The sequence below is a fragment of the Megascapheus bottae genome, chromosome 21, assembly GCF_031878675.1.
Source record: "Megascapheus bottae isolate mThoBot1 chromosome 21, mThoBot2.hap1, whole genome shotgun sequence".
NCBI lineage: Eukaryota > Metazoa > Chordata > Mammalia > Rodentia > Geomyidae > Megascapheus > Megascapheus bottae.
Genome location: NC_143529.1, coordinates 11,428,824 through 11,451,134, shown reverse-complemented (window position 1 = coordinate 11,451,134; position 22,311 = coordinate 11,428,824). Strand labels below are relative to the sequence as shown.

The window sequence follows — 22,311 nt, the reverse complement described above, 5'->3', positions numbered from 1 at the left end:
TTTCTCCTACCCCTCTGATTTTCTTTTTATAGGTTCCACTCCTAGCACTGCTATATAATACATTGCTGTGTCTTAGAGCTCCTTCCTTGACCTTCTTCTCTTATTCTTCTGATTCTCTCTCCTAGTCATCTTACTTCTGTACATGGCTGCAGTGAACAACTACATTCTGATCATCTCAAAATTTTAACTCCAACTCAGATCTCTTTTTGATTTTGAGTCCTACATAATCTGAAGGTCACCTGAACATCCTATAATCATCTCACTCAGCATGTCTAAAACATAATTGACTATAAATATCCAAAATCCATTTTCTTCCCCGGTCCTCCATCTCAGTGAATGCACAAGCATTCATCTTACCTCTCAAAGCCAAAAAAATTTGTGCTGACTTCTCCTTTACCCATCCATTCCGGCTAATTGATCACATACATATCCCTTTTCCTCTATTGTCATCTCACATTTGTATTACTGCTGTTCTCATCAGCCTCACTTTGAAGGCTAGAACCCAGCATTCAGGGAATAAGTATCAGGATAGAAATGTACTAAGAGAGTTGGAGTTGGGGATGCAGCTGAGTAGGAGGAACAAGGCATATAATGGGTTGGGGGAGTATTTTTTTTCTTTAAAGCATTTTACTCTTTCCAATCCAAAAAATGCAAAAATACAAAAAACAGGTTCCCTTTCATTGAGATGGGGCCTTGCTAACTTCTTAACTAGGTTGTATTGAATCCTGATCCTCTCAATCTGCCTCCTGAGTAGTTGATAATATAGGCATGAGCCACTGCACCATGCATTTTTTTGTTTGCTTCGAGACAATCTCATTACATAGCTTAATCTGGCCTTAAACTCTAGGCTACCCAGAACTCATCATCCATCCTCTTGCCTCAGTCCCATCCTAAGTGCTGAATTACATGTGTAAGCCGTGACAACACTACCTAGCATTAACACTGCTAATTCTAAACTCTGGTATCACTGAATTAATTTTAGTGTTTGGAATATACCATGCCTTTTCTGACATTCACTCAGCTATATGGGCCTGGAGCTCATACAGCTTTCTACCTTATGGTTGCTATTTTAGCACTTGAACCACACCTCCAGCTAGAATTTTTCTTGTTATTTTGGAAATGTAATCCCATAGATTTTTCTCCTTGGGTTGGCTTTTATAGGTTTACTGCCCATCCCCTCCCCATTTGGAATTCTTCACAAATGTCCTGTAATAGTATTCATGCATATTGTTTTAGTAAGTCCCTTGTGCAGGAATCATGTGTTCTATACCTTTTTTAAAAAAGTTCTTCTCTGCATTGCTGGTGCTGGTATGTGAGTCACTCATGCCTATAGGCCTTTTTCAGTTATTCTTTCTGCATCTGTTCTATTTACTCAAAAGCTCTGACTCTGGCCGGGAGTATGGCCTAGTGGTAGAGTGCTTGCCTAGCACGCACAAAGACCCAGGTTCAATTCCTTGGTACCACACACTTAGAAAAAGCCAGAAGTGGTGCTGAGGCTCAAGTGGTAGAGCTCTAGCCTTGAGAAAAATCCAAGGATAGTGCTCTGGCCCTGAGCTTAAGCCCAGGACTGGCAAAAAAAAAAAAAAAAAAAAAAAAAAAAAAAAAAAAAAAAACTTCTTTTCACTACCTCAGGTTAAACTGTTTTTACTTTCTACTTTGAGTTAGTATAGGGGCAGAATCATCACTTTAAGTCTTCTTGACAAACTCTTCAACTTTCTTACTCGGCTATCTTTCTTTCCCCTATGTCTGATGACCTCCACCTCTGAATCAATCCAAATGTCTACCTTCTTCCATCCTCTATTCAAATTATTAAATATTGCCTTTAAAAAGAAAGAAAGGGGGCCAGGAGTTTGGCAAAGTGGTAGAGTGCTTGCCTAGGATGCATAAAGACCCGGGTTCGATTCCTTCGTACCACATACATAGAAAAAAGCCGGAAGTGGTGCTGAGGCTCAAGTGGTAGAGCTCTAGCCTTGAGAAAGTCCAAGAACAGTGTTCAGGCCCTGAGCTCAAGCCCAGGACTGGAAAAGAAAAGAAAGGAAGGAAAGGAGGGAGGGAGGAAGGAAATCCTATAGCTAGGTGCCAATGACTCACATCTATAATTGTAGCTACTCAAGAGGCTGAGAACTGAGGATTATGATTTTAAGCCATCAGGAAAGTCCATAAGACTCTCATCTCTAATAAACTACCAAAAAAAAAAAAAGCTAGAAATGGAATTATGGCTCAAGTAGTAAATCACTAGCCTTGAACACAAAAGCTCAAGGGCAATGCCCAGGCCCTTATTTCAAGCCCCACGATCATACAGGTAATATAATGATCTTTATTCTCAACAGGGTCCTTAACATCATCCCCCTGATTTCCCTAGCTAGTTGTATTTTCCATTTTCTCCACAGCTATTTAATTTTTTTTCTATTCCCCCTAAATTCTTGCCCTCAAACTTTCCATTCCAAACCTCTGACTCTAAGACCACATTTAGAACCCTTTACTATATATTTTTCTTGTATTTCTATTTTTCTGCTAACTATCTAACAAGTTTATATATCTTATACAGACTTTTAATTCACTGAGAAGGAACACAACTTTTTCATTACTGAAACCCCCAAAACTCAATATAACACTAAATACTTAATAAATATTTATTGGATGAATTAATAAATAAATTTCATAAGTAAATATTTGTTAAATGAATAATTACATCATATACGATCTCAGAGGGTTATTTTAGGGATCAATTAATGCCGATAAAACTAGTGGGAATGAAAAGCATGAAATATAAATGGTTTTGAAAATTTATAACAGATGTATCATTATAGCTAGTTAAGAATTTATTATTTCTATTCTAATGACTGGGAGAATGGAATTTAGTCCCAGATGTATAGCAGGAGCAGCTAGAATAAGCAATGCAAATTTTACCTCGGATGACAACAATCTGAAATGAAGAAGGTCTTTATTTTATAAGTGCCTAGCTTCATGTCTTTCATTTCATTTATTTTCTTATTTATTTTTATTGTTGGTCATGGAGCTTGAACTCAGGGCTTGGGCACTGTTCCTGAGCTCTTTTGCTCAGGGATTACCACTTTGAGCCACAGCTCCACTTCTGGTTTTCTGATGGTTAACTGAAGATAATAGTCTCACAGATTTTCCTGCCTGGCCTAGCTTTGAACTACGATCCTCAGATATTAGCCTCCTATAGGCATGAGCAACCAGCATCAGCAGATCTTTCATTTTAATAGAATTCTTTTTTATTACTTTATCCATCTAAAGATTATGCATGCTGGCAATGATTGACAGGGTTAGGCTACCTAAAAAATAGCTAGACATTTCCCCATAACTCAAGGAACTCTTAAAAAAAGGAAGTTTATAGGGGAGGGGGTGGGAGAGGGAAATGGGTACAAAAACATGAGAAGGGGTAGCAATGATTGTTAAGAAATGTACCTTCTATCTGGTGAATATAATGTAACCCTTCTATTCATTACAATAAAAAAATAAAAAAAGTTTATTTAGAGTATCAGTATGTATATCCTCCTGTTTAGAGTCATAGGACTTTGCTTTGTGGTGGCAGTCTATTTCAAAATTCTCCTCTGGTGAGTAGTAGACTACAAGAAAGACTGTCCTTAAAGTACTTACCCTAACATTGTGAGGATGAAGCCCTCCTGGATGTTGAGACATGTACTGTGCCAGATCTGTGTGCTAAACAAAGCAGCAAAGGACAACAGAGTAGGGTTAGTGGTGCTTGGATAGAATCCTAATGCAAACCATAGACCTGCCTGTCAAGAGATATGACAAAGTTATGGATTTAATTTAGACTAATATATACAAGGAGGCTAGCCAGATTCTTTAAGCACTGCTGTCAAGGTCAGGCAGTGTATTTGCCTAGCTGGTTGCTGGTAGAAGGAAGCTTGGCACAAACAAGAGATGCTCATTTTAATGACTGGCACTGAACATGACACAGAAATTTTTTACTCTCAAAATGTCCTTGGAGGCAAGTCAAGAGCTATACCTTATGGGCTTTTTTCTACTCATTTGAATATGTTTTCTTTTCAAAAGTACAAAATGAGGGCCGAGAGTGTGGCCTCACGGTAGAATGCTTGCCTAACACGCACAAAACCCTGGGTTCAATTTCTTGGTACCACATACACAGAAAAAGCTAGAAGTGGTGCTGTGGCTCAAATGGTAGAGTACTAGCCTTGAGGAAGCTTAAAAACAGTGTTCAGGCCCTGAGTTCAAGCCTCAGTACTAGTTTAAAAAAGTACAAAATGAGGGCTGGGAGTTTGGCCTAGTGGTAGAGTGCTTGCCTAGCATTCACGAAGACCTGGGTTTAATTCCTCAGTACCCCACATACATAGCAAAAAGCCGGAAGTGGTGCTGAGGCTCAAGTGGTAGAGCTCTAGCCTTGAGAAAGCCCAAGGACAGTGCTCAAGCCCTGAGCCCAAGCCCAGGACTGGCAAAAAAAAAAAGTACAAAATGAGTTACTCTTTAGTAAGATTATGTACAATTTTTAAAAATATATTGGGACTTACTTATTGTCCATTAAAAATATTAGATTCTGTTCAGATCTGGTTTACACTAAATTTTTTTTAAGTGAAAATGTCATGTGTCAAAAACAAATGAAAAATCTGAGTTTTTTTATTGGTGGGGAAAGGGACAACAAAAAAATGAGTAAAGAAGCAGGACTAAAAGATGGTTGCAAAAACAATGTTTCTACTAATCACAATAATGAAAATTTCCACGCTGCCTTCCACATTTTAATGAAAGTTTCATCATGCCATAAAATATTAACAGATTCATTATAAGCAGCAGGCTTTCCCTTCATGTCTAAGAAAATGCCAGAGAACTCACCATGTATTCAAAAACGAATGTCAGTGTCTCTTTGGTGTGAACTATATCATGCAGCAGGACGATATTGGCGTGCTTCAAACCCTTCAGTAGAGAAGCTAGAGAGATTAAATGAAATGTCAAACCAATCATTGATAACATAAGTGTTGCTTTAAAATTAGGAAGCAGGATTTGTTTCAAACATTTCAAATCAAGCATCCTGAGTTTTTACAGCTGGAAATAAATCTCTTCTGAAAAGAATATTTCAAATGGCATAGGGTCTTCATTATTTTTTAAATGGCGAATCGCTGCATTTATACAACTGATTCTTACAGGCTAGCACGGTTGCAAAAACAATGTTTCCATTTACCTAATCCATTTCATCAGAGCACTTTGTGAATGTTCTCCTCCTGGGATTCTCAGCTCCAGAGCTATGGAGAGGGGACCTGGGAGAAGAGTGGCCATTGGAGTAGAAACTAAGATGTTCTGCTTTCTAGAACAAACTTTCTAACATGTGATCCATCTCCAATATTAAAAATAAAAAAAAAGAAAAACATACCGTGGCACCAGGGGTCAGCAGCCCCAGTGGACATGATGGATGGAGAGCGTGGGGTGAAGAAACCTGATAAGAATGCTCCAGACCTCCATGGAAAGGAGAAAATGCAAATGTGAAGAGAGCAGGCCAAATTTGGGAAAGCCCCAAAGAGTGGAAGTGCTGATGAGTGTTTCTTAGCTCCTCAGTAACAGATGTACCCAGTAGACAGCCATGCATTTACTTATTTAGCTGTGCTGGGATCAAATGCATAGCCTTACCCTATAGATGCTAGGCAAGTGCTTAAGGCCCCCTTTAAAGAGGAAAAGTCACCACAAGAGACTAGTAGTGGAAGGAACTTGAAAAGGTATCTTTGGGTATTCCAAAGATAGGAATACTCCTGGCTTCAAAAGGATGGTAGTCAAAAAAAGGCATAAGGAAAGGATGAGTTTCAGCTCAGGTCATGAACAAATAGTGCCTTTAAATTTTAAAGGAAAGGAAAAGTCAATGTACATAATAACTCCTATAGTTCTACTCTTTAGAAACTACCTGTATCAAGTCCCTCCCTACATAGAATTTCATACCATTAAAAACAAACTCAAATCATCCCTTAAATTTAGGTATAAAGTTATCTCATTCATGTTGCAACGACTCTGTTGTTTTGCCCTCCTGACAGTCAATCTCTTTTCTACTAAGAAGTTTTCCTCCGGGAGCCAACCCTCCTCTTAGTCCAATCCTTTCTGGCTAGACTAATGGCAATTCTAAGGGTGAACCTGTGAAGTAGACTGGCCAATCAGAGCACAGCACTTTGCTAGCCATAGTGATTGGTTCATAAACTTAGGTTTGGGAGAGCTCTATTTTGTTGGTGCTTACAGCAAAAAAGTACTTTCCTTTCCAATGTGTAGGTTGTATTTGTGGGATTTAGGCAGGAGCTGTTAGACCAGGTTATCAATACATGGTGAGAGCAGGACAGACTGAGGGTGTAGCTCTGAAGTACAGTGCTTTCCAAATATGTACAAGGCCTTGTTCCATCTTCAGGGTAGAGGGGAAGAGAGGAAGGGAGGAAGGGAGGAAAGGAAGAGGGATGGGGAGGAAATGGGAGAAAAGAAAGGAAGGGAAGGGAAAGAAGAAGAAAAAAAAAACCAAACAGTTCGGATTCCTAGTCTAGCGTCACTGTAATGATCAGACCTGTGAGTCAGTGAATCCCTGTCTTTTTAAAGTAAATTTAAGTTGGGAAGCTTTTTATCACCAGAGGAGTTCTAGCACACCTGCTAACTTTTGTTCCTAAAGTCCTAATGAACAAACGTACTACTTCACTTTTATCAATGCATCATTTGATAAAGGCACTCGAGGAGTTTCCCAGGCATATGGATAGTCTCAGAGTGAAGGCTGGAGGGGAATAGAAAGTGACATTCTCTCTCTTTTGGATGCTGCCACAGCACCCTGTACAATGCTCAGCCAAGAGTAAGCACTTCATTTGTCAAGCATATTTATTGAGTGTCTTAGGGGAGAACTGTCTGGGGAGCCAGGAGCCCTGACATGAATCCTGGCCCTGTCACTCCCTATCTGGGTAAGCTCTGGAGAGTCTCTCAGCCCAAGTCTCAACTCACTCCTTTGAAAAGACAAAGCATCCTCCTAACTTTCCATCATAGGGCTAACGTAAAGATGAAATCAGATCCCACACAAAGAACCCTTGGTAAATGGAAAGCACCTCACATATGCAAATTGAATTAATATCTACACCAGCCTTCATGATCCTTCTTCCACCTTGAACTCATTAAAAGCACATTCCTCATCTTAAAAAATTTCTTATTTGTTTGTTTGTTTATTCCTTTATGTCAGCCATGAGACTTGAACTCAGGGCACTGTCCCTGAGCTTTTCAGCTCAATGCTAGGCCTCTACCTTGAGCTCTACTTTGAACCACAGCCCCACTTCAGGGTTTTCTGCTTTTGTTTTTTTCCTGGTGATTAATTGGAGATAAGAGTCTCAGGGACTTTTCTGCCTGGCTGGCTTTGAACTGCAATCCTTAGATCTCAGCCTACTGAGTAGCTAGGATTATAGAGATGAGCCACCAGTACCCAGCTGCCACTCCTAATCTTAAGGTCTTATTTCTGTTATCTTTCTGTTAGAGTTCTCAACATCTTCCATATTTACAACAATGATTTTTTGACCATCAACTGAGAATGCTTGCATTTATGCTTATTTTTATTTATAAATTTATTTCGTATTTTCTCTCTATATGCAACACACGTTCATGTATGAACTTACAAAACACACATATCAAAATTAGATTTTGAGGCTATGTAGATCAGTGACAAAAATTACTTAAGGTATTAAGATATTTTAACTTTATTTTTAATACAGTCTTAGTCTTACTTAAATATATTGCTAAAACATCATGAGGCTATGTTTTATTAATCACAAGAGTTCCAAACTATCATTTGCTGAAAAGCTTAAGGAACAATATTTACTTGGACCAGGCTTATTGCTAGTAACAGTGAATATAAAAGTTCTTATATTTTTCTTGATAATTTCAGTTTTATAAGAGTTGGAAGAGCGTCAATTTAGCCATTTCTCTGATGGTCACTTACATGTGTTTTATTAGTCTTATCTTCAGTTCACAATAAGCAGAAATGGGCTTAAGCCATTCATTCACTTCATCCAGGTCTAGCACTCTGGAAAATCAGCTCCTCTCAACTTTCTTTCATACTCCCACCCAGCCCATCCACATATCTGCTGGCAATGCCTTTAAAGCTTGTCCAGAACCCTTGCATATCCTCAGCCAGCATGTTGAGCCAACCTGCATCCTATCTTAACCAAATTACTGCAAATATTTTTTTTTCCAGTTGTTGGGCTTGAACTCTGGACCTGACGTTGTCGCTGAGCTTTTCAGCTCAAGGCTACTGCCCTACCCCTTGAGCCACAGCACCACTTCTGCTTTTCTAGTGCTTAATTGGAAATAACAGTCTCACGGGCTCTTGTGCCCAGTCTGGCTTTGAACTGTGGTCCTCAGATCTCAGCCTCCTGAGTTGCTAAGATTATAGGCGTGATCCACCGTACCTGGCTACTGCAAATAATTTATTAGTCTTGCTACTTCTTCCTTCCTTTCTGCAGTCTTGTCTCGGAACAGTTAACAACTACCATCATTTTTTTCATGGAGGTCAGGGGATGTCCCTCCTAGTTCCCAGCCCTATAGTGACCTCTCATCATGTTCAATCAAATGAAAGGACTTGAGGTGGTCTGTCCAGGCCGGGGCTCCATCTAGCTGTGCCACACAGGTACCTAACACGGTACCCCTACTCTCTTGTCTGTAATCACAGTCATTTCCTAGCTGTCCATAAACAAATGCAAATGCAATTCCTCTTTACAGTCTTATTTTTGCCATAGCTCTGTCTGCAACCCTTTCTTCTCAGCCATAGGAAGCCCTCTTTTTCAGTTCTAGCATGACGGTTCAAATGATACCTGTGAGGACAAAGCTTCTTTATCTGCTCTAGATGAAATAATAGTTGTCTTCCACACCTCTCCTCCGGGAGCGTCTCTGTGCCTGGGCCCTGTGTAATCTCTTTTCTGACCCTTCTAATTACCTGACATAAACTACATACCTAAATATATTTATCATTCATTCATCCATTATACACATATACACACATATATAGGTGTATGTGTGTGTTTATTGTCTATCTCCACCAGAAGAGTATAAACTCTATTGAGAGAGAGCAGTTTTGTCTATTTTCTTTGCTTATCTTTATATCCTTAATGTATAGACTGAACGATGTCTGGAATACATGTCTAGAATACTCAATAAATACTTACAATTGAATTTGTGATCATTCCTTCTGTTGTATTGTTTATTTACCTATGCTTGGCTGAGGAAGTTGTTTCTGTTGAAGATATTTACTCCTTGTGTCTTTTAGTCACCTCCCTCAAATAGATCACCAATACTCAGTTTTATGGCCATGTCTTCTACTGTTCTTCTATTGCCCAAGACCACTGAAATAACTATATGGATACTGTGAATTTTGCTGAGTAATTAATAGGGAATTTTCATGAAAGAACAGATGTGGTTCAAAGCCTTTATCCCATAGTGTCTTTGAGTATGGTTTGGCCCACCCACAAGAGAAGCTACTTGTGCCTCTAGCACTATGTGTGTGTGTGTGTGTGTGTGTGTGTGTGTGTGTGTGTGTGTGTATGTGTCTTAAACCCTGGAAGAAAAGGACTTTTTAAAAATTTTCCAAGTATCTCATATCCTGCTTTCCAGCAGGATATGATATCTGTTCTGCAGACTGTACAAGATAGAAATGTAAAAGTCAAAAAAGAAGGGAGGATCCTGAAATTAGTATTTTGATTCTGATAAAATTATTGTTTAAATATACTTATGGCAATATACATTTGGCAAGTGTACTTATTTTTTTGTTTCCTTCAAAGAAAAACCACCAAGATAAATTGTATGAGTGAAGTCTTTAAAGCTCCACACAAATCACAATAGAATTTCTTTGGTGAGGGGTTGAAAGTATTGAGGATCAATCCCAGGGCCTTTCACATGTTAAGCATGAGCTCTACTGAGCAGCACCCTAATTCTAATAAAATTTTATAATGATTGTGATTATAGCATACCAGGCATTGTTGTAAAAATTGTATATGTATTAAGTTGGCATGGTCATAAAAAACACTAGCCACAGAAGAAATATGAAGAAAATAACATCATCCTAAAAATCTGTGGAGAAGGACCCACAATTAATCATTATTCAGCTCATAAGATTTAGAATGATTTAGAATGTGTTCTTATAATAATATGAGATGTTTAATAATTCAAGGAGATTATTCTCATTTCATAATGGATACTTAATTTCTTCATTTTCTTCATTTTACAAGGATTTGTAGTTGAATAAAACTGGTGCTTTGCAAGTGCAATGGATCAGGATATTTTGTTGTTACTCTGTTCTGCTTGAGTTTAGGCAAAAATAAGAAAAGTAACAATCATAGGGCATAATGGAATGCAGTGACTGGCTGGTAGGTAATGCTCTCATGAGTCTTTAGAACCTGGATTGACTCTGTCCCTTTGCTGTTCCAGTATGTGGTATTCAATAAACACTTGTGAATCAATGAAAACCAAGACACTTGAAATGAGTTTATGTAGGAGTCAATAATGGAACTTGTCCCAGCTCCACTAGACATTGAGTACAAAAGTTTTTAGTCCTTGATACTACATTTTTCTCTTACTTGAAAACCACAAATCAAGTCTGTGCGTCAAGTGATGAATCCTAAGAAAAGATATAATCTAGATAAATGTTAAGACAAATGTCAGATAAAGAGCTATAATCTGATGTGTTTTGGAATTTTAACCCCTCTCATATACCATCCTGGCATTCTTTATATGTTCTCTCTATATATACACATATATAGAAAGGGGGTAACAATGCTTGTAAATATGTACTCCTTGATGTGACTTGATTGCACCCAAAGGCAGACCTCTTTCCAGCAGGACCACCTCCATCCATTCGTGGTAACAGGTGACTGGAGTTCATAACCACATGACCTCAGTCTATTTTCTAGCTCCTTAGTCTATTTTTAGCTCCTTAGTCTATTTTTAGCTCAATTCATCTCATGTATAGATTGGGAATAATTTCTTGGCAATGTTTACCACTAGTGGGTGGTCTTAAAAGATTCTCATCTAAAGCCAGGCACGGTGGCTCACGCCTGTAATCCTAGCTACTCAGGAGGCTGAGATCTGAGTATCAAGGTTCAAAGCCAGCCTGGGTACTAAAGTCCATGAGACTCTTATCTCCAATTAACCACTAGAAAACTGGAGGTGACACTGTGGTTCAAGGGGTAGGGCCATAGCCCTGAGCTGAAGGGCTCAGGGACAGCACCCAGGCCCAAAGTTCAAGCACCTACACACACACACACACACACACACACACACACACACACACACACACACACACACACACACACACACACACACACACACACAGTGTTTCTATCCAGACTACATCATTAAGACAGATTTACATTTTTTTTTTTTGCCAGTCGTGGGCTTGAGCTCAAGGCCTGAGCACTGTCCTTGGACTTTCACAAGGCTAGAACTCTACCACTTGAGCCTCAGCACCACTTCCAGCTTTTTCTATATATGTGGTACCAAGGAATCGAACCCGGGTCTTCGTGCATACTAGGCAAGCACTTTAACCACTAGGCCAAACTCCCGGCCCAGATTTACATTTTTAACTTTTGCTAAAAAAGAAATGTTTAAATCAAGCATTTCCAAATTTATATAATAAATTAGAATTTTAAATAATATAGTTGTGGATTGTAATACATACAAACTAACTCTGTGACTTCAATCCAATCTCTCTGTCTCTCTGAGGCTGAGATCCGTTTATTACTACTACAACAACAAAAATAACACATTTTACCCCTAAGAATCAGCTTGATTTAAAAAAGAGAGAGAGAGAGAGAGAGATTATGGGAGATGTATCATAAGCTAAGTTCTCAAAAAAGGTCACGTATACAACCTCTTCCTAAACAAATGCTCCTAACAGTGTGAGGGTCCTAGGTTCAAAGTAGAAGTAGACTATATTTTAGAAAGATATCTAAAATAAGGCATCTATACATTAGTATAGAGATCAAGAAAACCAAGAAACATTGTTTTTGTATGAAATCATGAAGTATTAACCTATTCAAATAAAGTATTTTCTTCTTGTTATGAAAATAAACATTTGAAATATAATTTTGAGATGGCTTTGAAAGCTTTTCGAAGTTGCTATGAAGGTCTCTGATCCTATTAATTAGCCAAAGAATGAGAGGTATAAGGAACACATCTATTTTGTGAACTGCCACCTAGCAGTCAGATGAGGACCTGGCACTGCATAAACATTTGTAGCATGAAAGTATATGAGAGTTTTTATTTGAAAGACTGCTATATAGTAGGAAACTATTGTCGATCTCAAAAGGGCTGGTAAGAGGATTGAAAGAGGTATGAAAAGGACCTGGGAAGTGTATTGAGATATGGATTCCATAGTGTTGTTCATACTTTTGCCAATTTCATAAATATATCAAGATCAAATGAAAACAACTAGTCTATGGGTTAGTCTAGTACTACAAAAAATTACTAGGAGGGGCCGGGAGTTTGGCCTAGTGGGAGAGTGCTTGCCTAGCATGCATGAAAACCAGGGTTCTATTCCTTAGTCATACATAGAAAAAAGCCAGAAGTGGTGCTGAGGCTCAAGTGGTAGAATTCTAACCTTGAGAAAATCCAAGGACAGTGCTCAGGCCCTCAGCTTAAGCCCAGGATTGGCAAAAAAAAAAAAAAAAAAAAAAAAATTACTAGGCTAATCAATGGCTACGTGCATTCTTCCTACAAACTAAGAAGCTGTACATATAGCAAAATTCTCCTCACTAAATCTGGGGCAGCCAAGCCATCAGAGCAGCCAAAATACTCAGGAAAACTAATTCTGCTTCAAGGCTTTCTAAAGAAGGCTATGTTACTCCATCGGTCTTTCTGCATGTGGCTTTCAGTTGCCTTTTTAGCTAGTGACCCTAGATTTTAACTAATGAACTCCAGCTGTTCTTATTTTGCTTCCAGGCCTTCTAATTTAACCTCCTGTCTCCCCGGTCTCACATCCTTAAGAGTTCTTACAGGAAAAATGGGACAGTGCCAGAATTCTCAAATGAGGCCTCCCATCTTCTCCCAGAGGGGAGAGGGAACCCCTCCCACACACCATAACAAAGCTCCAAGCCTTTACACTGGTGGAAAAAAGGAACCTTCATTGTTCGGAAGCCTAACAGCATCCAAAGTGTCAAAAATCCTTTTGTGGTTTTTAATATTATACAAGCAAAGCTTTCAGTAAGGGAAGTCCATAAAACAAACGAAGAAAGTCTGCAGCTAAATGCTAAGTGTAATTGTAAACACCTGTGCGGAAGTGGCAGCTCCTGGTAAATATGCAACCAAAGAAACATTTAGCATGCAGAACAATATGGATCCAGCTTTTCTGAACATGCTGAGAACCATCTGTTAGCAAAATCCACCAAAAAAAAAAAAAATGGTTTCCTTGTTAGCACCAAATGTGGAGTTGGAAAACTTGACTGTGGGCAAAAGCTGAGCAAAGCTGGCCTTGAGCAAGCAGCAAACTCTGCTTGCCTAGAGAAAAAGGTGAACGAGGCCTTGACAGCCTGCTTTCAGTGACTTAGGGATTTTAACCGCCTTCAGTAATACTCTTTAGTCTATCTCTACATCTCTTCCCAAATGCAATCATCTTGTCATGGGGCCTGCTAATGAGTACATCAGTACATGCAGCTTCCATTATATTAAACATTTAAACACACGCATCTCTCCATCAGGCACCTGATCCTTCTGGGGTGAGTCCCCAGCGAAGCATAGCCATTTGGCTCTTCTACGTCAATTTAAAATGGTGCATTTCCCAGGGGCTCTGAAACACTTTTTAAAATGGCATCAAATTCAGTTATAAACTCATTTTTAGAATTGCTTTTTCCATGGCGGCTTGCATAATCCATCCTTTCAACCTTGGTTCAAAATCTACTGGCTCCATTAGCCACACTGAGACCAACTCAGATTCCTTTCAGTTTACCATCTTTTCTACACTTACGTCTTGCAAAATCTGCTCTAGTAAGGCCAAAAACAACTATAAACAAAGATCAAAGTTTTCTTTTTCCTTCATAACACTGATCATTATGCTGTGAATATAGTATGTGCTCAGTAAAGAAGGAATAAACAGTTAAAAGCAAGAAAATAAGACCAAAGAAATGTGTCATTGCTCTAGATTTTTGTTGAAATGGATAGAGGTCTCATTATCATCATCATCATCATCATCATCATCATCATCATCATCATCATATTTCCATGGCTCATGTAAAAAGTTGATAAAGTAGATTGTATAATGACTTTTCAATATTTTTGTGTGTCAGTCCTGGGGCTTGAACTCAGGGCCTGGGCTCTATCTCTGAGCTTTGTGGTTAAGGCTATTGCTTCACCACTTGATCCACAACCCCACCTTCCAGCTTTTCTGATGTCTAATTGGAGATAAGACTTCCCTGCATAAGCTGGGTTCAAACTGTAATCCTCAGATCTCAGCCTCTTGAACAGCTAGGATTGTATCTGTGAACCACCAGTGCTCAGCTGGTTTTTCTTTTTTTTTTTCTTTTTTGCCAGTTCTGGGCTTGAGCTCAGGGCCTGAGCACTGTCGTTGGATTTTCTCAAGAATAGAGGCTCAAGTGAGCCTCACCACTACTTCAGGCTTTTTTCTATGTATGTGGTGCTGAGGAATCTTACCTGGGTCTTTGTGCATGCTAGGCAAGCACTCTATCTCTAGGCCAAACTCCCAGCCCCTTTTGATTTCTATTGTATAAATTATTGGTTATTTCTATGGTCAGTAAAGGGAAATGAGTGAGAATAGAATAATAATAGCCAATATTTGTTACAATCTGATTAGCCTGGGATAATTGCTTCAAATTCATGTTCTCATTAAAGCTATATACTTCATGAAATAAGTACTACTATTGTCTGCTTTCAGCAGCAAAGTTAGATATGTAGGTAAACTAAGCTACCCAACATCACACCACTAGTAACTAGTAGACCTACTATTCTCCCCTACTTACTATACTGCCCAGACACTAAGAAAATATATGTAAAGCAGACCTCTTGGGTTCATTTCTCCTCACTTACCTTCCCGGATAGCTGTGAATGGGACTCCTTCCTCTTCATTCATGCTGATAACCTTTAAAGCCACTAGTTGTCCATTTATCCTAGAAAAGAGGGTGGGAGATGTTGCACATGCTTACATCCCAGAAAAAAAAAGTACCCTTCTTGAAAGTCAGATCCCTAAAAGAGACCATAATGCTATCAACTGCTGAAGGGCTACATTCCTTCTTATATGCTTATAATGCTGAGATTAATCTAAATCTCCTCGATGGATTCTTTTCCATTTTTCTCTTTGATTTAGTCCCCACCCCCCCCTCTCTCTTTCTCTCTAAGACAGGATGTTACTATATACCCTCTACTTCCGGTTTGGTCTTGTTTTGAAGTCTCATAGGGACCTTTCTGCTAGGCTGGCTTGGAACTGTGATCCTCAGATCGCAGCATCCTGGATAGCTAGGATTATATATGTGAGCCACAAGCACCCAGCTTAATCTTCTTTTAATTGTCCAGGATCCCTTCCAGGACTACATTTAGTTGTCATGTCTCTTTAACTCTTTTTGGCTATGACAGTTTGCCAGACTTTTTTTGTGTGTGTTTGATAACTTCAGTGTTTTTGAGGAGTATTAGTTAAGTATCCTTGTAAGATGTCTTGGAAACTTTCTGATAATTTTCTTATGATTAGGCTGGGATTATGAATTTGAGGAAAATAAAGAACCAACTTCATCATTTTGTGATTTATGACTTGGGGATAAGGGCTGTTACTGGGGCTTGAAGTCGGGTGCTCAGCTAGTACTTAACCACTTCAGTCAAGCTTCCAGTTCTGATGGTTTGCTGGCTAGCTACAGGTAAGTGTCACATGTTTTGGGGGGTCTTCAAAGTTTTGCTTTTGTTTTTTTCTGCTTGGGCTGGCTTCAAATAGGAATCCTCAGATCTCAGCCTCTTGAGTGTCTAGATTGTAGGCATGAGCCCCAGGTGCCTGGCTGACTTACAACTTCTTTTATTCCAGTTGGGGGACTTGAACTCAGGGCCTGGGCACTGAGCTCTTTGGCTCAAGGCTACCTCTCTACCACTTTTAGCCATAGCTCCACTTCCGGGTTTTGAGTAGTTAATTGGAAATAAGAGTCTCATGGGGACTCCTCTGCCTAGGCTGGTTTTGAACCACAATCCTCCTCAGATCTAAACCTCCTTAGTAGCTAGGATAATAGGTGTGAGCCATTGGCTCACTTAGAATTTTTGAGGTTGATTTTCACCTTTGTCTGAGGTAGCACTGGTCAGGTTTCTCTATTGCAAACTTGCTGTTTTTTCCTTTACAGTACTTTAGGAGTTGCTAGATGCACTTCTTCAAGGGACAATTATCTACATAAACTACTTGGAACTATTGTGCATGGGAGATTTATTTCCTCTTCCCTCATCATTAATTTAATAACTGAATCATTATATTGGTAGAGACTCATAGATTTTTTTTTGGTTTATAATTTAATACTGACTATTTTGTTTCTCAGATTGTGGAGGTTTATCATTGAAAGCTCTGTGAATTGGTTTCATGTTGCTTTGCCAAGCCCTCAGTAACGTTGATTTGTTTTTGCTTCACATTTTGGCCTATTCACTAGGCAAAAGCAATAGGCACATTTTAACTTCTATACTTACAGAACTGAGTTTTCATAAGTGTGGGATTTTTTTCTATTTCTTTTGTGCTTTGACTATTTGTCTGACTTTTTATTTGGATATTTTGCATATAGTTTTAACCAGTAACTTGCAGTTGTCTTCTTTCATCTTTTGGGGTGTGTGTGTGTGTGTGTGTGTGTGTGTGTGTGTGTGTATGTGTGTGTGTGCACGCATGCGCACGTGTGCGTGTGTACCCATTTAGGGCTTGAAGTCAAGGCCTCTGAACCAGCTTTCTTGACCATTGCTGGCATTCTACTCCAGGAGTCATACCTCCAGTCCAGCATTTTGCTGGTTAATTGGAGATAGAGTCTGGAATTTTGGGGATAGTTTGAACCTTAATCATCTAGGTCTCAAATTTGAGGAGCTAGGAGGTTATAGGTGCGAGCCCAGCTGAAATCAGTGCTTAGTATTTTCTAAAGTAGAAGATGGCAGTCACTGTTCTTTGGGTCAAGAATAAAGAAAGTCTGGTTGCTTGGAACTGAATAGAAGAGAGGAAAGGCCAGCAGACATTTTAGTGAGCTGACTTTAGTTGGAGCAGAGCAGGTTTGTTTTCCTTTCAAGGCTATTTAAATCATCTGTGCGCTCTCTCTCTCTCTCTCTCTCTCTCTCTCTCTCTCTCTCTCTCTCTCTCTCTGTCTCTTTCTCTCTCTCTTCCTCCCTTCCTCCCTTCCTCCCTCCCTCTCCCCTCCCCCCTCTCTCTGTGCCCCTGCCTTGCACAGGTCAAATGCTGTGAAAGTAGAGTGTCATCTGGCTGGCTGTATAATATAAAGTGATGGGGTGGGGCTCTCATCTCAAGTCTCCCCAGTCCTGTACCACTCACCTGCTAATTCCCTTGTAAACTGTAGCATAGGAACCTTCGCCCAACTTCTCCAAGTTCAAGTAGGATGAGGCTGCCCCAAAAGGAAGGCTTTTCCTCTGCACAAAGGAAAACAGAGAAGTGTGACAGACTGGAAGAAAGGAGCAGGTGTGTGTGTGTGTGTGTGTGTGTGTGTGTGTGTGTGTGTGTTACTCCCCCCACAATTCCAGGACACTAGGCAGTATTGTGGGTGTACCTGAGAGAGCCCATCAGGAATCGCCCTGCAATGTGAGCACCAGACACCCATACACTCATTAAGTTTACTCACCCATTGGAATCCCTGCCCAGCATCCTCCTCCTGAAAAGAATCACTGTTACTCCGTGGCCTTTTACTCACAAACTTCTGGGCATTGACAGCCTGGGGTCTGCTGGGGTGAAATGGAGTCATAGAACATGATGCTTCTTTTAGGTCTGTTAGCTACAGAGAGAGAAAGAGAGAAAGAGACAGAGAGACAGAGAGAGACAGAGACAAAGAGACAGAGACAGAGAGATAGAGAAACAGACAGACAGAGAATACATGGATAAAATGTGTGCAAATCAAGATTCTGTAGCTTGTAGAACCAATTTTCCTTTGTTTGCCTGATACTCCCTCTCCCTATGTTTTCTAAGCTTCCGGGGGGGGGGGGGGGGAAGCACCTTTCTTGAAAATCAGATTCCTAATAGAGACCACAACGGTATCAACTGCTGAAGTGTTACATTCCTTCTTATATGCTTCTATTCTTATAATGCTGAGATTAACCTAAATCTCCTTGATGGGTTCGTTTCCATTTTTCTCTTCGATTCAGCCTCTCTCTCTCTCTCTCTCTCTCTCTTTCTCTCTCTCTCCCTCTCTCTCTCTCTCCCTCCCTCCCTCCCTTCCTCCCTTCCTTCTTCCCTCCCTCCTTCCCTCCTACTTACTCAATTACTCAATTATTCAATATATAACTTTAGGAAAATCATCACTGCTAATAGACATGAGCTGACTGAAAGCTGGAATCCACAACAATACTGCAGCTTGCCTCCTTCAGTTCAGCTCTGTGATTTGAGATCTCAAGAGCAGAGCCACTTTCTCTGCTTCAAGTCAAGGCAGTTCCACGCAGCCCATACCCAACCATGATTTTTCCCCCCTCTGGTTTACAAGCACATCCCCAAACTTGATAACTACTGCCATAAATTCTCTGTAACTTTACTAGAATTTTTTTTTTCCTTCCCTTTTATGGGGTCTAGACCTACCGCAGAAAAATCAAGCCGTGCTACATTGGAAGGGAATGTCTGTCTGAACTCCTGAATCTAATGGTGAAAACAAGCTGCTTTCTCCTGAGATGCAAATACCTCCAGGGCAGCCTCCATGCTTCCAGGCTGTCTCCTCCGGCAGCTCTGTGCCTCACCTCCCTCCCGACGGTGAGAGCAGCCGCATCCAGGCTGTAGCCTCTTTGTGCACAGCTCTTGACCCATAATCTTCTCAGTTCAAGGAGAAAACTTGCACTTGAACCTCTCCCTCTCTGCCTCTCCTTGCCCTGGCTCACTCCCTTTTAGCCAGAGGTCAGCAATGTGGGGTTTTCATGTGACTCACATGAGGGCTCTGCCTGGAGCAGCCTCATGACTTCAGCACTTTTCCTTATATCACAGCAAGGAAGTCTCCATCAGAAAGAGTAGCCGATCTACCAGCTGCTGCTCCAGCCAAACCTACACGGCCCCAAACAGGGAGGTGCAATCTGGACAGAGCACAGTTGGGCAGGGTTCCAGCCATAAGCCAAGGGCTTTGGGTCTATGTATACATTTTTAAAATGAACTTACCACGTGATGGTATCATTGTGATATTAATTTGGCTTCCTTCCTGCAAACGTGAGCAAGCTGGGGAGTATTTTGTACCTTTCATCTGAAAGCATTTTTTTTTTTTTTTTTTGGTTTTCCAACTTGAAAACAAATTTGCAACCTGGCCAAATTTTAGTAGTCAAAGAAACCACAGACTCATACAACAGGAAGAGAGCTGAAGACATCTATTCTATCCTTTTGCCTCCAATTAGGGCTGCCTAACAGCCTTGCAGAAGTCATTCATCCATTCAAACACCTATGTTGTTCTTACTCAATAGATGAGAAAGCCAATGGAATGGGGGGGGGGGAGAGAGAGAGAGAGAGAGAGAGAGAGAGAGAGCAAGAGAGAGAGAGAGAGAGAGAGAGAGAGAGAGAGAGAGAGAGAGAGAGAGAGAGAGAGAGAGAGAGAGAGGAGTCTGGGCTAGGCATGATAGTACACGCCTGTAATCCTGGCACTTGGGAGGCAGAGATAAGAAGATCCAGAATTCAAAGCCAAGTTGGAATTACGTAGCAAGAGCTGTCTCAAAAAAAAAAAAAAGCCCTAGACCATGTAAGATGATTTTTTGTATCATTCTAGTATTATGCCACAACCATTTCTTCTTTTCCTTTTTTTTTTGCATTTTCATTAACAAGGGGATTTCATTTTGACATGTCCATATATGCATACAGTGGGCCTGTGCTAGTGCTCTACCACTTGAGCTACACCTCCAGTTACCTTGATCACACTCACAAATCCTAGAATCCTTGTGTGTGTATGTGTGTGTGCGTCCGTGCGCGCGCGTGCGCGCACGTGCCCCCGCCAGTCCTAGGGCTTGAACTGAGGGCATGGGCACTGTCCCTCAGCTTTTGTGTTCAAGGCTAGCACTCTACCACTTGAGCCACAGCTTCATGTCAGGCTTTCTAGTGGTCAATTGGATACAAGAGTCCAGATTTTCCTGCCCAGGCTGGCTTTGAACCATGATCCTCAAATTTCAACATCTCGAGTACCTAGGATTACAGGTGTGAGCCACCTGTACCTTGCTTAGTCCTAGAATTCCTAAATGGTTAGTCTTTGTATTAGCCAGGCAATTACACATCTACGTCACAACTATTCAACCATACAGCCTGCTTTTAAAAGATTTAAATTCATGTTTTGATACTAGATACAACCTTTTCTTCTTACTCAGGAGAACTTGTTAAATATCCTTCAGAATTTTCAAAAAATGAAATAATGTATGGTTTTATTGTCTTGTTAGAGAGAGTCAGGGAAAGATGCCACATGACTTCTTAAAATGTTTTCTAGCTCTGTGTCCAAAGCAATAAATTTTGTTACCAAAGATTTCTATGTCAAAACCAGGTCAGATGATTTCCTTTTGGCTTAGCTTGGCTGTACCCCCTTCAGCAGTCTGCTGGCTCTTGGTGTAAAAAGCCATTCCTGCCATTGACAGGCATGGCCACCCTTGTAGAATGAGAATCCTCACATGGGAGGCTCAAGGGCATGGAGAGGCCTTTGTGCCTAAGCCTAAGCAAGTAAACTAACAGAGACTGACTTCAGCAACTTCCTGCAAGGTCCCACGGTACAGGCCGGGAGTGTAGGAATTGCCTAGGGCACACTTCCACCATTGTGAAACCAGCATAGTTGTACACCTTAGGCCAACTCAGAAACAAACTCTCCCCCCTCCATCCCCCTCCCCTCCATACCCCTTATTTCTGGGCTAGCTTGTGCCATCCCTTCTCTCCCTTTTACCACAGGTTCTTTTTCCAGGGAATCTGTGTTAAGATAAATGGTAGCCATTGAAAATTAGCAGTAAAATGTAAAGATCATGGAAGGCTAGCATGTCTATCCACCACACTTTGGGGATTATTTATTTTTACTTCTCAACTGTCGTCAATTTAAATTACTATGTTTGGGAATTTGCATTTTTTCCAGTTTCCCAGTCCATATCAAATTTATCCAAGTTATTTGAAATTATGGTCTACTTAAAACTTTTCTGCAATGTATTATAGATGATCATAGATACTTATTAGAAAATAACAAGAGAACTAATGTGAATTAATGACAGAAACATTAAAAAGTAATAAATAGTAACCACACAATGGAACATTCAGTCATTACAAAAATAAAATAAAGAACCAGATCACCAGGCATGGATGGCTCAAACCTATCATTCTACCTACTTGGGAGGCAAGTAGCTAGGATCAAGGCTTGTGGCCTAAGCAAAAACTTCGTGACTCAATCTCAACCAATAAAAGCTGTGCATGGTCGAGTACAGCTGAAGTCCCAGCTGTCTGGAAAATATAAATAGGAGAGTTGAAGTCTTGGCCCCAGGCATAAGCACCAGAATCTATTAAAAAACAACCAATGTCAGGGTAGTTCATGATTGTAATCTTAACTATTCAGGGGGCTGAGATCTAAGGATCTCGGTTCAAAGCCAGCCCAAATAGGAAAGTCCTTGAGGCTCTTAACTCCAAGTAACTACCCCCCCCAAAAAAAGCAGAAAACAAAAAACAAAACAAAACAAAAAGCTGGATTGGAGTTACAGCTCAAATGGTAAAGCATTAGGTTTGAGCAAAAAAGTTCAAGGACAGTGTTTAGGTCAAGTTTAAGCCCCAGGACTGGCACACACACACACACACACACACACACACACACACACACAGTTGTTTTTTTTTTTAATGTAAAATGGGCTGGCAGCATGACTCAAGTGATAGAGCACCAATGCAACCATTACAATGCCTGGATTCAAACTCCAATACTGTTGAGAAGAAAAAGAAAAAGAGTGAAAATTAAAAAGGCCTAAAAGATACAACAAACAAGCACAATACGTTAGATATTGTATAGAAGCTAATTTGAGTAAATCAATTGTAAAAATAACATTTCTGAGACAAGTATGAAATTTTAAATTTGGCATCACATTATTCTAAGAATTTATTTGTAATTGGCATGGCTGTTAAAAACAGTTGAGTAGTTAGAGATGCATACTAAAGTACTCACAAAAGGTATGATATAATTTCCAGAC

General features: G+C 40.1%; 1 protein-coding gene across 1 annotated transcript in view; it reads right to left on the bottom strand.

Annotated features, from left to right (window-relative positions):
• The window catches only part of Cdk15 (cyclin dependent kinase 15), an 82,143-nt gene extending 63,124 nt beyond the window's left edge, over positions 1-19,019 (bottom strand). Inside the window, exons 1-6 of the mRNA XM_090354358.1 lie at positions 18,830-19,019; positions 17,787-17,936; positions 17,483-17,577; positions 15,025-15,104; positions 4,837-4,931; positions 3,625-3,687 (exon numbers count right to left, since the gene is read on the bottom strand). Of these exons, the coding sequence (XP_090210484.1) occupies positions 3,625-3,687; positions 4,837-4,931; positions 15,025-15,104; positions 17,483-17,577; positions 17,787-17,936; positions 18,830-18,952 (606 nt within the window). The 5' untranslated portion in view covers positions 18,953-19,019. The remainder of the gene's footprint in view (positions 1-3,624; positions 3,688-4,836; positions 4,932-15,024; positions 15,105-17,482; positions 17,578-17,786; positions 17,937-18,829) is intronic.
• Between the last annotated feature and the right edge of the window lie 3,292 nt (positions 19,020-22,311).